General features: G+C 47.3%; 1 protein-coding gene across 6 annotated transcripts in view; it reads right to left on the reverse strand.

The window, feature by feature from the left end:
* Positions 1-10,146, reverse strand: part of LOC109883161 (WD repeat-containing protein 93) — a 51,959-nt gene extending 41,813 nt beyond the window's left edge. Inside the window, exons 1-4 of one of the 6 annotated variants that reach the window (XM_031812463.1) lie at positions 9,886-10,138; positions 9,171-9,435; positions 8,794-9,022; positions 8,264-8,328 (exon numbers count right to left, since the gene is read on the reverse strand). In XM_031812463.1, coding sequence (XP_031668323.1) covers positions 8,264-8,328; positions 8,794-9,022; positions 9,171-9,435; positions 9,886-9,974 — 648 coding nt within the window. In that variant the 5' untranslated portion in view covers positions 9,975-10,138. Of the gene's footprint in view, positions 1-8,263; positions 8,329-8,793; positions 9,023-9,170; positions 9,436-9,561; positions 9,708-9,771 lie in introns of those variants that run through there. The other 5 variants (XM_031812464.1, XM_031812465.1, XM_031812467.1 and 2 more) reach the window with 5 other exon arrangements.
* Positions 10,147-16,583: the final 6,437 nt, after the last annotated feature.

Here is a 16,583-nt window from a genome sequence, read left to right on the forward strand (position 1 = left end):
GTACCCCTCGGCCTATACATGAGCCCAAGCTGATGAGTACCCCTCGGCCTATACATGAGCCCACTTCGAGCCAAGTGATGAGTACCCCTCGGCCTATACATGAGCCCAAGCTGATGAGTACCCCTCGGCCTATACATGAGCCCAAGCTGATGAGTACCCCTCGGCCTATACATGAGCCCAAGCTGATGAGTACCCCTCGGCCTATACATGAGCCCAAGCTGATGAGTACCCCTCGGCCTATACATGAGCCCAAGCTGATGAGTACCCCTCGGCCTATACATGAGCCCAAGCTGATGAGTACCCCTCGGCCTATACATGAGCCCAAGCTGATGAGTACCCCTCGGCCTATACATGAGCCCAAGCTGATGAGTACCCCTCGGCCTATACATGAGCCCAAGCTGATGAGTACCCCTCGGCCTATACATGAGCCCAAGCTGATGAGTACCCCTCGCCTATACATGAGCCCAAGCTGATGAGTACCCCTCGGCCTATACATGAGCCCAAGCTGATGAGTACCCTCGGCCTATACATGAGCCCAAGCTGATGAGTACCCCTCGGCCTATACATGAGCCCAAGCTGATGAGTACCCCTCGGCCTATACATGAGCCCAAGCTGATGAGTACCCCTCGGCCTATACATGAGCCCAAGCTGATGAGTACCCCTCGGCCTATACATGAGCCCAAGCTGATGAGTACCCCTCGGCCTATACATGAGCCCAAGCTGATGAGTACCCCTCGGCCTATACATGAGCCCAAGCTGATGAGTACCCCTCGGCCTATACATGAGCCCAAGCTGATGAGTACCCCTCGGCCTATACATGAGCCCAAGCTGATGAGTACCCCTCGGCCTATACATGAGCCCAAGCTGATGAGTACCCCTCGGCCTATACATGAGCCCAAGCTGATGAGTACCCCTCGGCCTATACATGAGCCCAAGCTGATGAGTACCCCTCGGCCTATACATGAGCCCAAGCTGATGAGTACCCCTCGGCCTATACATGAGCCCAAGCTGATGAGTACCCCTCGGCCTATACATGAGCCCAAGCTGATGAGTACCCCTCGGCCTATACATGAGCCCAAGCTGATGAGTACCCCTCGGCCTATACATGAGCCCAAGCTGATGAGTACCCCTCGGCCTATACATGAGCCCAAGCTGATGAGTACCCCTCGGCCTATACATGAGCCCAAGCTGATGAGTACCCCTCGGCCTATACATGAGCCCAAGCTGATGAGTACCCCTCGGCCTATACATGAGCCCAAGCTGATGAGTACCCCTCGGCCTATACATGAGCCCAAGCTGATGAGTACCCCTCGGCCTATACATGAGCCCAAGCTGATGAGTACCCCTCGGCCTATACATGAGCCCAAGCTGATGAGTACCCCTCGGCCTATACATGAGCCCAAGCTGATGAGTACCCCTCGGCCTATACATGAGCCCAAGCTGATGAGTACCCCTCGGCCTATACATGAGCCCAAGCTGATGAGTACCCCTCGGCCTATACATGAGCCCAAGCTGATGAGTACCCCTCGGCCTATACATGAGCCCAAGCTGATGAGTACCCCTCGGCCTATACATGAGCCCAAGCTGATGAGTACCCCTCGGCCTATACATGAGCCCAAGCTGATGAGTACCCCTCGGCCTATACATGAGCCCAAGCTGATGAGTACCCCTCGGCCTATACATGAGCCCAAGCTGATGAGTACCCTCGGCCTATACATGAGCCCAAGCTGATGAGTACCCCTCGGCCTATACATGAGCCCAAGCTGATGAGTACCCCTCGGCCTATACATGAGCCCAAGCTGATGAGTACCCTCGGCCTATACATGAGCCCAAGCTGATGAGTACCCCTCGGCCTATACATGAGCCCAAGCTGATGAGTACCCCTCGGCCTATACATGAGCCCAAGCTGATGAGTACCCCTCGGCCTATACATGAGCCCAAGCTGATGAGTACCCCTCGGCCTATACATGAGCCCAAGCTGATGAGTACCCTCGGCCTATACATGAGCCCAAGCTGATGAGTACTCCTCGGCCTATACATGAGCCCAAGCTGATGAGTACTCCTCGGCCTATACATGAGCCCAAGCTGATGAGTACTCCTCGGCCTATACATGAGCCCAAGCTGATGAGTACTCCTCGGCCTATACATGAGCCCAAGCTGATGAGTACTCCTCGGCCTATACATGAGCCCAAGCTGATGAGTACTCCTCGGCCTATACATGAGCCCAAGCTGATGAGTACTCCTCGGCCTATACATGAGCCCAAGCTGATGAGTACTCCTCGGCCTATACATGAGCCCAAGCTGATGAGTACTCCTCGGCCTATACATGAGCCCAAGCTGATGAGTACTCCTCGGCCTATACATGAGCCCAAGCTGATGAGTACTCCTCGGCCTATACATGAGCCCAAGCTGATGAGTACTCCTCGGCCTATACATGAGCCCAAGCTGATGAGTACTCCTCGGCCTATACATGAGCCCAAGCTGATGAGTACTCCTCGGCCTATACATGAGCCCAAGCTGATGAGTACTCCTCGGCCTATACATGAGCCCAAGCTGATGAGTACTCCTCGGCCTATACATGAGCCCAAGCTGATGAGTACTCCTCGGCCTATACATGAGCCCAAGCTGATGAGTACTCCTCGGCCTATACATGAGCCCAAGCTGATGAGTACTCCTCGGCCTATACATGAGCCCAAGCTGATGAGTACTCCTCGGCCTATACATGAGCCCAAGCTGATGAGTACTCCTCGGCCTATACATGAGCCCAAGCTGATGAGTACTCCTCGGCCTATACATGAGCCCAAGCTGATGAGTACTCCTCGGCCTATACATGAGCCCAAGCTGATGAGTACTCCTCGGCCTATACATGAGCCCAAGCTGATGAGTACTCCTCGGCCTATACATGAGCCCAAGCTGATGAGTACTCCTCGGCCTATACATGAGCCCAAGCTGATGAGTACTCCTCGGCCTATACATGAGCCCAAGCTGATGAGTACTCCTCGGCCTATACATGAGCCCAAGCTGATGAGTACTCCTCGGCCTATACATGAGCCCAAGCTGATGAGTACTCCTCGGCCTATACATGAGCCCAAGCTGATGAGTACTCCTCGGCCTATACATGAGCCCAAGCTGATGAGTACTCCTCGGCCTATACATGAGCCCAAGCTGATGAGTACTCCTCGGCCTATACATGAGCCCAAGCTGATGAGTACTCCTCGGCCTATACATGAGCCCAAGCTGATGAGTACTCCTCGGCCTATACATGAGCCCAAGCTGATGAGTACTCCTCGGCCTATACATGAGCCCAAGCTGATGAGTACTCCTCGGCCTATACATGAGCCCAAGCTGATGAGTACTCCTCGGCCTATACATGAGCCCAAGCTGATGAGTACTCCTCGGCCTATACATGAGCCCAAGCTGATGAGTACTCCTCGGCCTATACATGAGCCCAAGCTGATGAGTACCCCTCGGCCTATACATGAGCCCAAGCTGATGAGTACCCCTCGGCCTATACATGAGCCCAAGCTGATGAGTACCCCTCGGCCTATACATGAGCCCAAGCTGATGAGTAGTCCTCGGCCTATACATGAGCCCAAGCTGATGAGTACCCCTCGGCCTATACATGAGCCCAAGCTGATGAGTACCCCTCGGCCTATACATGAGCCCAAGCTGATGAGTACCCCTCGGCCTATACATGAGCCCAAGCTGATGAGTACCCCTCGGCCTATACATGAGCCCAAGCTGATGAGTACCCCTCGGCCTATACATGAGCCCAAGCTGATGAGTACCCCTCGGCCTATACATGAGCCCAAGCTGATGAGTACCCCTCGGCCTATACATGAGCCCAAGCTGATGAGTACCCCTCGGCCTATACATGAGCCCAAGCTGATGAGTACCCCTCGGCCTATACATGAGCCCAAGCTGATGAGTACCCCTCGGCCTATACATGAGCCCAAGCTGATGCGTACTCCTCGGCCTATACATGAGCCCAAGCTGATGCGTACTCCTCGGCCTATACATGAGCCCAAGCTGATGAGTACTCCTCGGCCTATACATGAGCCCAAGCTGATGAGTACTCCTCGGCCTATACATGAGCCCAAGCTGATGAGTACTCCTCGGCCTATACATGAGCCCAAGCTGATGAGTACTCCTCGGCCTATACATGAGCCCAAGCTGATGAGTACTCCTCGGCCTATACATGAGCCCAAGCTGATGAGTACTCCTCGGCCTATACATGAGCCCAAGCTGATGAGTACTCCTCGGCCTATACATGAGCCCAAGCTGATGAGTACTCCTCGGCCTATACATGAGCCCAAGCTGATGAGTACTCCTCGGCCTATACATGAGCCCAAGCTGATGAGTACTCCTCGGCCTATACATGAGCCCAAGCTGATGAGTACTCCTCGGCCTATACATGAGCCCAAGCTGATGAGTACTCCTCGGCCTATACATGAGCCCAAGCTGATGAGTACTCCTCGGCCTATACATGAGCCCAAGCTGATGAGTACTCCTCGGCCTATACATGAGCCCAAGCTGATGAGTACTCCTCGGCCTATACATGAGCCCAAGCTGATGAGTACTCCTCGGCCTATACATGAGCCCAAGCTGATGAGTACTCCTCGGCCTATACATGAGCCCAAGCTGATGAGTACTCCTCGGCCTATACATGAGCCCAAGCTGATGAGTACTCCTCGGCCTATACATGAGCCCAAGCTGATGAGTACTCCTCGGCCTATACATGAGCCCAAGCTGATGAGTACTCCTCGGCCTATACATGAGCCCAAGCTGATGAGTACTCCTCGGCCTATACATGAGCCCAAGCTGATGAGTACTCCTCGGCCTATACATGAGCCCAAGCTGATGAGTACTCCTCGGCCTATACATGAGCCCAAGCTGATGAGTACTCCTCGGCCTATACATGAGCCCAAGCTGATGAGTACTCCTCGGCCTATACATGAGCCCAAGCTGATGAGTACTCCTCGGCCTATACATGAGCCCAAGCTGATGAGTACTCCTCGGCCTATACATGAGCCCAAGCTGATGAGTACTCCTCGGCCTATACATGAGCCCAAGCTGATGAGTACTCCTCGGCCTATACATGAGCCCAAGCTGATGAGTACTCCTCGGCCTATACATGAGCCCAAGCTGATGAGTACTCCTCGGCCTATACATGAGCCCAAGCTGATGAGTACTCCTCGGCCTATACATGAGCCCAAGCTGATGAGTACTCCTCGGCCTATACATGAGCCCAAGCTGATGAGTACTCCTCGGCCTATACATGAGCCCAAGCTGATGAGTACTCCTCGGCCTATACATGAGCCCAAGCTGATGAGTACTCCTCGGCCTATACATGAGCCCAAGCTGATGAGTACTCCTCGGCCTATACATGAGCCCAAGCTGATGAGTACTCCTCGGCCTATACATGAGCCCAAGCTGATGAGTACTCCTCGGCCTATACATGAGCCCAAGCTGATGAGTACTCCTCGGCCTATACATGAGCCCAAGCTGATGAGTACTCCTCGGCCTATACATGAGCCCAAGCTGATGAGTACTCCTCGGCCTATACATGAGCCCAAGCTGATGAGTACTCCTCGGCCTATACATGAGCCCAAGCTGATGAGTACTCCTCGGCCTATACATGAGCCCAAGCTGATGAGTACTCCTCGGCCTATACATGAGCCCAAGCTGATGAGTACTCCTCGGCCTATACATGAGCCCAAGCTGATGAGTACTCCTCGGCCTATACATGAGCCCAAGCTGATGAGTACTCCTCGGCCTATACATGAGCCCAAGCTGATGAGTACTCCTCGGCCTATACATGAGCCCAAGCTGATGAGTACTCCTCGGCCTATACATGAGCCCAAGCTGATGAGTACTCCTCGGCCTATACATGAGCCCAAGCTGATGAGTACTCCTCGGCCTATACATGAGCCCAAGCTGATGAGTACTCCTCGGCCTATACATGAGCCCAAGCTGATGAGTACTCCTCGGCCTATACATGAGCCCAAGCTGATGAGTACTCCTCGGCCTATACATGAGCCCAAGCTGATGAGTACTCCTCGGCCTATACATGAGCCCAAGCTGATGAGTACTCCTCGGCCTATACATGAGCCCAAGCTGATGAGTACTCCTCGGCCTATACATGAGCCCAAGCTGATGAGTACTCCTCGGCCTATACATGAGCCCAAGCTGATGAGTAGTCCTCGGCCTATACATGAGCCCAAGCTGATGAGTACCCCTCGGCCTATACATGAGCCCAAGCTGATGAGTACCCTCGGCCTATACATGAGCCCAAGCTGATGAGTACCCCTCGGCCTATACATGAGCCCAAGCTGATGAGTACCCCTCGGCCTATACATGAGCCCAAGCTGATGAGTACCCCTCGGCCTATACATGAGCCCAAGCTGATGAGTACCCCTCGGCCTATACATGAGCCCAAGCTGATGCGTACTCCTCGGCCTATACATGAGCCCAAGCTGATGCGTACTCCTCGGCCTATACATGAGCCCAAGCTGATGCGTACTCCTCGGCCTATACATGAGCCCAAGCTGATGCGTACTCCTCGGCCTATACATGAGCCCAAGCTGATGAGTACTCCTCGGCCTATACATGAGCCCAAGCTGATGAGTACCCCTCGGCCTATACATGAGCCCAAGCTGATGAGTACCCCTCGGCCTATACATGAGCCCAAGCTGATGAGTACCCCTCGGCCTATACATGAGCCCAAGCTGATGAGTACCCCTCGGCCTATACATGAGCCCAAGCTGATGAGTACCCCTCGGCCTATACATGAGCCCAAGCTGATGAGTACCCCTCGGCCTATACATGAGCCCAAGCTGATGAGTACCCCTCGGCCTATACATGAGCCCAAGCTGATGAGTACCCCTCGGCCTATACATGAGCCCAAGCTGATGAGTACTCCTCGGCCTATACATGAGCCCAAGCTGATGCGTACTCCTCGGCCTATACATGAGCCCAAGCTGATGAGTACTCCTCGGCCTATACATGAGCCCAAGCTGATGAGTACCCCTCGGCCTATACATGAGCCCAAGCTGATGAGTACCCCTCGGCCTATACATGAGCCCAAGCTGATGAGTACCCCTCGGCCTATACATGAGCCCAAGCTGATGAGTACTCCTCGGCCTATACATGAGCCCAAGCTGATGAGTACTCCTCGGCCTATACATGAGCCCAAGCTGATGAGTACTCCTCGGCCTATACATGAGCCCAAGCTGATGCGTACTCCTCTGCCTATACATGAGCCCAAGCTGATGAGTACTCCTCGGCCTATACATGAGCCCAAGCTGATGAGTACCCCTCGGCCTATACATGAGCCCAAGCTGATGAGTACCCCTCGGCCTATACATGAGCCCAAGCTGATGAGTACCCCTCGCCTATACATGAGCCCAAGCTGATGAGTACCCCTCGGCCTATACATGAGCCCAAGCTGATGAGTACCCCTCGGCCTATACATGAGCCCAAGCTGATGAGTACTCCTCGGCCTATACATGAGCCCAAGCTGATGAGTACTCCTCGGCCTATACATGAGCCCAAGCTGATGAGTACCCCTCGGCCTATACATGAGCCCAAGCTGATGAGTACTCCTCGGCCTATACATGAGCCCAAGCTGATGAGTACTCCTCGGCCTATACATGAGCCCAAGCTGATGCATATTACATTTAAAAAATACATTTCCTTCAGATCATAATGTTTCTTTAGACCTGTCTAAAATAAATTAGAGATGTATTGTGATGGTGTATATTAAATGGATTTAGACTTTTCGTAAAAAAGGTGCACATCAGCGGCCTGGAGATGCTACATGTGTTTATGTTAATTAAAGGTTCATTACCGTAAGACCGGCAGTCATTTGCATGACAGTTACCGGCTGACAAAATGTAATGACTGCCACAGCCCTAGTCCCAAGGATTCCGGATAGCACTAACCTCACTCACACCTATGAGCTACATACTCCTTTATCCAGCCTTGCTGGTGCTCAAAGTACCTTCTGAATGCTGCCCCCTAATGGTGGGATGTTATAATGGAAAACTGACTAACTGAATTCCTAACAATAACATATTGTGATAAAAACAAAACTGAATCAAAATGGTAATTAAATTATGATTTATTTTTCACTTAACCCTTATTTTACCAGATCAGTTGACTGAGAACACACTCCAGCAACGACCTGGGGAACATTTACAGGGGAGAGGATAGAGGGAGGGGGGGATGAATGAGCCAATGGAAAAATAAAGACCAAACTTACTGTTTCATTCATGACTTTTATCAGGTGGCTGGTTTCTGAGTAATAAGCAAACAGTCTGGCAACACCTACAGTCAGATGAGGAGGTGTAAGAGGAAGAAGTAGAGGAAGGAGGTAAGGAGTTGGAGGAAGAGGAGGTGGATGAGGGAGAGGAGGAGGATAAGGGAGAGGAGGAGGTGGGTGAGGAGTTGGTAAAAGAGGAGGGAGAGGAGGTGGATGAGGGAGAGGAGGAGGTGGGTGAGGAGATAGAAAGAACAACTAGAATAGTTTTGGTGTTATCCATAGACATACAATATAATAGTGTAATTCTGTGGTGTTACCATAGTCATATGATATAATAGTGTAATTCTGTGGTGTTACCATAGTCATATGATATAATAGTGTAATTTTGTGGTGTTACCATAGACATATGATAATAGTGTAATTTTGTGGTGTTACCCATAGACATATGATATAATAGTGTTCTGTTTAAATGTGTGGTGTTACCATAGTCATATGATATAATAGTGTTCTGTTTAAATGTGTGGTGTTACCCATATCATCCAGGGATGCCAGCAGGTAGACCATCTCCCCCAGACAGGTGATGTGAAGAGAGGTGATCTCTACATGGTCCTCCTGCCATACTGGCACACAGTAGGGAGAGGAAGAGGAGGAGGTGGTGATACCCTGGGGCTGAGCCATAACAGACAGGCCGTGGGGGTGACCCAGGAAGATGTACCTGCCATCCTCAGAGCAGGCCACGCAGTTGGTCCTCACAGGGAGCTGGGAACAAACACAGGATATGTGTTGGACTATCATGTGGTGAACACAATTAGACTGGGTTTTATGCATCAAGTTTCATCATGTCAATAACATAACAGAAGTTTATAAGGCTAAAAGAAGATAAATGAGAAAATATATGGGTTTGTACCTTTACGTCCCCTGAGACCTGCATAATGGGTATAGTTTGAATAGCTTGCTCTGTGACCCTGACAGTTTCTCTCTGTGAGATGAAGTCCCATGCCCTGTCTACAAGTCTGTCCAGGACCTTGTCTATCATTCTGAACGGCTGGGGGAGCTGGTCCTGGAGTTGATCAGGGTCACTCAGGAACAACTCCTCCTCGTCATCACCGTGGCCGCTGTCGGGGGGCTCGGGGATATCTGCAGGCCCTTTTCTGATGTATACTGGCATCCTGCTGAGAAAGCGGTATGTCGTAATGTCAATACCTGGGAAGGTTAAATACTGATGTCATCATACCCCTTTTGATCGATCAACCAATCAAGAGTGTTCTGCCTTAACACTGATTGGAAAGTTTTCTTACCCGAGTTGCTAGCTCGTGTCGTTTGTCTCCTTATTAGCTAACGTTACGTTAGCATCAGTGGCATTGGAAACAAACATTGTGAAGCTTTACACACAGACTTTTCTCAAAACTCTTCTGACAAGAGACACAGAAGTACTTGCTAGTTAATATACTGTCGACACAAAAGAAAATTACATTTGGCTTCATTGTTCACTTTGAAGTTACTATTACCTTTTACGTCAGAAATTGGCTAACCAAAGCCCGTCCTTAACATATGATCCTTGCTAATTTGGATCTTTGGGACATCCCCAGTTGTAGTTGAAAATGATCCCGTAAAGCACTGACCTTGCAACACATTTCCTTCCGGTGAGTTGTGTAGCGTCGTCATGACAACAACGCCTCCCTTTACTCTGCTGCTTGGAACCAACCGTCATGCGCTCAAGCGAACTGGCTACCGAGAGAGGTAACTGGCTACCGAGAGAGATAACTGGCTACAGAGAGAGATAACTGGCTACCGTGAGACAACCGTTCACTGACCATTTTACTCGCCCTAGCAGAGCTGGTTAGGCTGGTTTCATGTTATCCAGAGCGTAGGTGACTGCAACTGTGATGCTGGCAACAATGTATGTTTTGCCAACGTTTACTGACACCGGCCTTATTCAACAGGTGTTGAGAGACCGAGGTAAAGACAGTTTCAGGTTGGATATTCGAAGGATATTCGCCTGTAGTTTTCCTTACGTCCACCAACAGCAGTTAGGGACCGTCAACATAGTGACAAATCACATTTTTCAAATTTCAATAGCTCTTTAACCATTACTCCAAACACTTTCAAAACTGGTTGTAGCTAACCCGATGGCATAGACACACATTGCACACCCTTAAGTTTGTCCATTTTCATCTCACAGGGGTTTACATGCATTGCATAGCTCCTTGGTCATGTGACCTAATGTCCGCTGACTACCCTTCTATTTTGCACACTCTTGTTTGTGTACTGTAAAATCACGAGGTGTAACATACATTTTTCATAGTTTCAAATTTGCAAAAGCCCCTTGGTCTTGTCAATTGCACACCTAAGAAGCATGCAGTGGAATGTACCCATATTGCATAACCTCTTGTCATGTATCTTCTATATTGTTGTAACGTAAACTCGTACATCGCCTTGGTCCGTACAATTGCCCTTATTTTAGCGCCCCAAAACGTAATACTTCCAGATCAACTGTAATGTCAATACCATTGTAAAGCACAATTTTTCCCCTTTCCAACAAAATCAATTACATGACCTAAACTCTGCCCGTTTCTGCATAATTCAAGCAGGCAATGAGCCCTGTCGGGTCTTTTTAAAAATGGCGGGTGGGGAAGCGAAACTAATGCGTGATAGTGAGAAGGACAGATGTCGTGTGGGAAAATAGCTTTTTTCACTCGATCTGTCCAACTTCTCACCTTATTGCCTCTAAAATGTAAATAAAACAGAGAGTTTATATAATGTGTCATTACATACCTATTAAAGAGTTTATATAATGTGTCATTACATACCTATTGGAACGTTTGTATAAAGAGTTTATATAATGTGTCATTACATACCTATTGGAACGTTTGTATAAAGAGTTTATATAATGTGTCATTACAGACCTATTAAAGAGCTTATATAATGTGTCATTACATACCTATTAAAGAGTTTATATAATGTGTCATTACATACCTATTAAAGAGTTTATATAATGTGTCATTACATACCTATTAAAGAGTTTATATAATGTGTCATTACAGACCTATTAAAGAGCTTATATAATGTGTCATTACATACCTATTAAAGAGTTTATATAATGTGTCATTACATACCTATTAAAGAGTTTATATAATGTGTCATTACAGACCTATTAAAGAGTTTATATAATGTGTCATTACAGACCTATTAAAGAGCTTATATAATGTGTCATTACGTACCTATTAAAGAGCTTATATAATGTGTCATTACATACCTATTAAAGAGTTTATATAATGTGTCATTACAGACCTATTGGAACGTTTGTATAAAGAGTTTATATCATGTGTCATTACAGACCTATTAAAGAGTTTATATAATGTGTCATTACATACCTATTAAAGAGTTTATATAATGTGTCATTACAACCTATTGGAACGTTTATATAATGTGTCATTACAGACCTATTAAAGAGTTTATATCATGTGTCATTACAGACCTATTAAAGAGTTTATATCATGTGTCATTACAGACCTATTAAAGAGTTTATATAATGTGTCATTACATACCTATTAAAGAGTTTATATAATGTGTCATTACATACCTATTGGAACGTTTATATAATGTGTCATTACATACCTATTGGAACGTTTGTGTCCAATTTGAATCGGGTTTTTAGGGCTAAGTGATCTTAGAAGTAAACAGCGGCTTTGAGAATGATGATCGCATGCAATTATGAAGCAAAAAATGACTAGGTATCCCCCCCTTACTGTCCATTTCTTGTTTTTAAAGGATGATAGAAGTGCTACACCTGGTGGAGAGAGATTGTAAGACAGAAATAGTAGCTTTATGCGTGCTGTACGTTACGACATGACATGTCAAGATGTAACGGAAGGTCAGTTTTTTCAACTTTTCTCCAATACTATAGAGCCATTACCATGTCGATCAACGCTTGAATAGAAACCTAGTTCACACCCCCGATTTTGAAGTCAACACAGTCGCTACAGTCCCATTAGTTTTCTTTGTAGCCTCGTTTGAACGTCGTGGTTATGCACATTTGTATGGAATGGGGCGGAGTTTACGTTACATTAATATCAGTTTGAAAATTAGGGGGTTCAGTCCAGTGGTGTGTTTACCCTTTTCTTTAATATTTATCTACAATAATTGGTAGTTCTAAGTACTTATTTTCCCAGTTTTTTATTTTTCCACAGTATTTAACAGTGGTACACAATAGGACAGAGACAGATAATATCTCCTTTCGTCGTTAATATCAACCATAAAGGAAAAGGGCAAAGTACGAGAGTCATGCTAATAATTATCCAAAGCAGGGATGGAGAGTGAGCTGGTGAGGTAGGCTGGTTAATACATATACTGAACATGTAACCACAGTAATGGGGGCCAGGAAATCAATGAATAAAAATGGAATATTGACAAATTAAACAGAAATTGTAGACCTTTAATCTTTTCCAACATGTGAACAGACACTTAACTTCAATTAAGCATGAAACATTTCACAATGTTAACTTCCTCTTTATCCCTGGTTGATGTACATGTCAGAGCCTCTTCAGTGTGGATGGGGTATAGCATACATTAACCCTGGTTGATGTACCTTTCAGAGCCTCTTCAGTGTGGATGGGGTAGAGCAGACATTAACCCTGGTTGATGTACATGTCAGAGCCTCTTCAGTGTGGATGGGGTATAGCAGACATTAACCCTGGTTGATGTACATGTCAGAGCCTCTTCAGTGTGGATGGGGTATAGCATACATTAACCCTGGTTGATGTACCTTTCAGAGCCTCTTCAGTGTGGATGGGGTAGAGCAGACATTAACCCTGGTTGATGTACATGTCAGAGCCTCTTCAGTGTGGATGGGGTAGAGCAGACATTAACCCTGGTTGATGTACATGTCAGAGCCTCTTCAGTGTGGATGGGGTATAGCAGACATTAACCCTGGTTGATGTACATGTCAGAGCCTCTTCAGTGTGGATGGGGTATAGCATACGTTTTCAACAACAAAGACTGCACTTCCAGTTTGTGTTCTTTACTCTGTTGAACTCTTTTGTATTCATTCATAATTTGCAAATAAATTCATTAAAAATCCTACAATGTGATTTTCTGGATTTTTTTTCTAATTTTGTCTGTCATAGTTGAAGTGTACCTATGATGAAAATGACAGGCCTCTCTCATCTTTTTAAGTGGGAGAACTTGCACAATTGGTGGCTGACTAAATACTGTTTTTCCCCCCTGTAGGTACAGCTGCAATGATCTGTGAGCTGCTTTGATAGCCGATGCTTAAAGTGGCCTAAATCACATTTTATTAGTCACATGCGCCGAATACAACAGAGAAATGCTTACTTACGAGCCCCCAACCAACAATGCAGTACAAATAAGAATAAGAAATAAAAGTAACAAGTAATTAAAGAGCAGCAGTAAAAAAGCAATAGCGATACTATATACAGGGAGTACCGGTACAGAGGCAATGTGGAGGCTATATACAGGGAGTACCGGTACAGAGGCAATGTGGAGGCTATATACAGGGGGTACCGGTACAGAGTCAATGTGGAGGCTATATACAGGGGGTACCGGTACAGAGGCAATGTGCGGGGGCAGCGGTTAGTTGAGGTAATTGAGGTAATATGTACATGTAGGTAGAGTTATTAAAGTGACTGTATAGATGATAACAACAGAGAGTAGCAGCAGTGTAAAAGAGGAGGGGGAGGCATTGCAAATAGTCTGGGTAGCCATTTGATTACATGTTCAGGAGTCTTATGGCTTGGATGTAGAAGCTGTTTAGAAGCCTCTTGGACCTAGACTTGGCACTCCAGTACCGCTTGCCGTGCGGTAGCAGAGAGAATAGTCTATGACTAGGATGGCTGGAGTCTTTGAAAATTTTTAGGGCCTTCCTCTGACACCGCCTGGTATAGATGTCCTGGATGGCAGGGAGCTTTGCCCCAGTGATTTACTGGGCCATACGCACTACGCTCTGTAGTGCCTTGCGGTCGGAGGCCGAGCAGTTGCCATACCAGGCGGTGATGCAACCAGTCAGGATGCTCTCGATTGTGCAGCTGTAGAACCTTTTGAGGATCTGAGGACCCATGCCAAATCTTTTCAGTTTCCTGAGGGGAAATAGGTTTTGTTGTGCCCTCTTCACGACTGTCTTGGTGTGCTTGGACCATGTTAGTTCGTTGGTGATATGAACACCAAGGAACTTGAAGCTCTCAACCTGCTTCACTACAGCTCCATCGATGAGAATGGGGGTGTGCTCGGTCCTCTTTTTCCTGTAGTCCACAATCATCTCCTTTGTCTTGATCACGTTGAGGGAGATGTTGTTGTCCTGGCACCACACGGCCAGGTCTCTGACCTCCTCCCTATAGTCTCGTCGTTGTCGGTGATCAGGCCTACCACTGTTGTCATCTGCAAACGTAATGGTGTTGGAGTCATGCCTGGCCGTGCAGTCATGAGTGAACAGGGAGTACAGGAGGGGACTGAGCACGCACCGCTGAGAGACCCCTGTGTTGAGGATCAGCATGGCGGATGTGTTGTTACCTACCCTTACCAACTGGGGGTGGCCCGTCAGGAAGTCCAGGATTCAGTTGCAGAGGGAGGTGTTTAGTCCCAGGGTCCTTAGCTTAGTGATGAGCTTTGATGGCACTATGGTGTTGAACGCTGAGCTGTAGTCAATGAATAGCATTCTCACGCAGATGCTCCTTTTGTCCATGTGGGAAAGGGCGGCCTGGAGTGCAATAGAGATTGCATCATCTGTGGATCTGTTATGGTGGTATGCAAATTGGAGTGGGTCTAGGGTTTCTGGGATGATGGTGTTGATGTGAGCCATGACCAGACTTTCAATGCACTTCATCGCTACAGACGTGAATGCTACAGGTCGGTAGTCATTTAGGCAGGTTACCTTAGTCCCTGTGCCCAAGAACACTAGGGTGGTCTGCTTAAAACATGTTGGTATTTCAGACTCGGACAGGGACAGGTTGAAATTGTCAGTGAAGACACTTGCCAGTTGGTCAGCACATGCTTCTCAGTGCTAGAGGCGTCACTACAGACCAACACTCTGTGTTGTGTAATTTTAATTAGGATGCTGCCACAACTGAAGGTCTGCTAGTTGAATTATTTTTATTTGCCCTGCACACAAAGAGACAACACACATTATGTTAACCCTTGGCGCGGTCCTATCTCTCAGGCACCTTGCTAGCTGGAGGTCAGGCAAAAGAGAACCAAAAGGAAATAACAGGTGCTGCGTGCACACATTCAATGCACAACAGCACACCATACAATACAAGCAAAATGATACAGGACATCATTCAGACAACATAAAGACATACCTGCACACGAAGAGACAACACACATTCAGTGCACAACAGCACACCATACAATACAAGCAAAATGATACAGGACATCATTCAGACAACATAAAGACATACCTGCACACGAAGAGACAACACACATTATGTTAACCCTTGGCGCAGTCATAGCTCTCAGGCACCTGCGCAAGCACATGGACACTCACTCAAACACTGTCCCAAGTACTCACACGTTACAATAGATACCCTAGTTAGGGAGCTTTGTGAAACTTGTTAACATAAATCTTTATATTGTCCACAATGTAACACATTTATGGTAGCATAACAGTACATTGTGTAACATTATGACGGTTTTATATTGAACAATTTCGGAAAATATACAAAACTTTTACAATCACATGTATGTACAATATTGATATGAAAAGTGTTTGTACACCAAAGAAAAACATTAGCTATGCAGCTGTAATTAAATACAAAAATACATGGAATTATTATTATTATTATCAAATTATTAACATTCCCTCTTGACCTGGCCTATTTGAATTGGTCCTTGTGTGCAACTTGGTGCATAATCACAACAAAATAACAATACCAAGGCTATATACAGGGGGTACCGATACCCAGTTGGGGGTACAGGTTGGTCGAGGTCATTTGTGCATGTAGGTAGTGGTAAAGTGACTGCATAGATAAGAAACAGTGAGTAGCAGCAATGTAAAAACAGGGGGGCAGGCAATGTAAATAGTCTGGGTAATCTCGTAAAGTTGAATATAGTCAGGAATGGATGGACTACTTAAATGTAAGATGTGATAGAGATGAAAGGGAGAGCAGAGAGCTAGAGAAATGGACAGAGAAATGGAGAGAAATAGGCAGAGAGAGCGAATTAGGCAGAGAGAAAGAGGGGTAGAGAGAGAGAGCTTGGGGGTGGTATTTTGGTGCAGGTTATCCAGCTGCACTGAGAGAGGTGGCTACGTAGTAACGCAACACGCACGGTACGGTGTGTGATCATTGCATTTCTCTGTGAAAAACAA

Source organism: Oncorhynchus kisutch, unplaced genomic scaffold (genome assembly GCF_002021735.2).
Source record: "Oncorhynchus kisutch isolate 150728-3 unplaced genomic scaffold, Okis_V2 Okis03b-Okis08b_hom, whole genome shotgun sequence".
Lineage (NCBI taxonomy): Eukaryota > Metazoa > Chordata > Actinopteri > Salmoniformes > Salmonidae > Oncorhynchus > Oncorhynchus kisutch.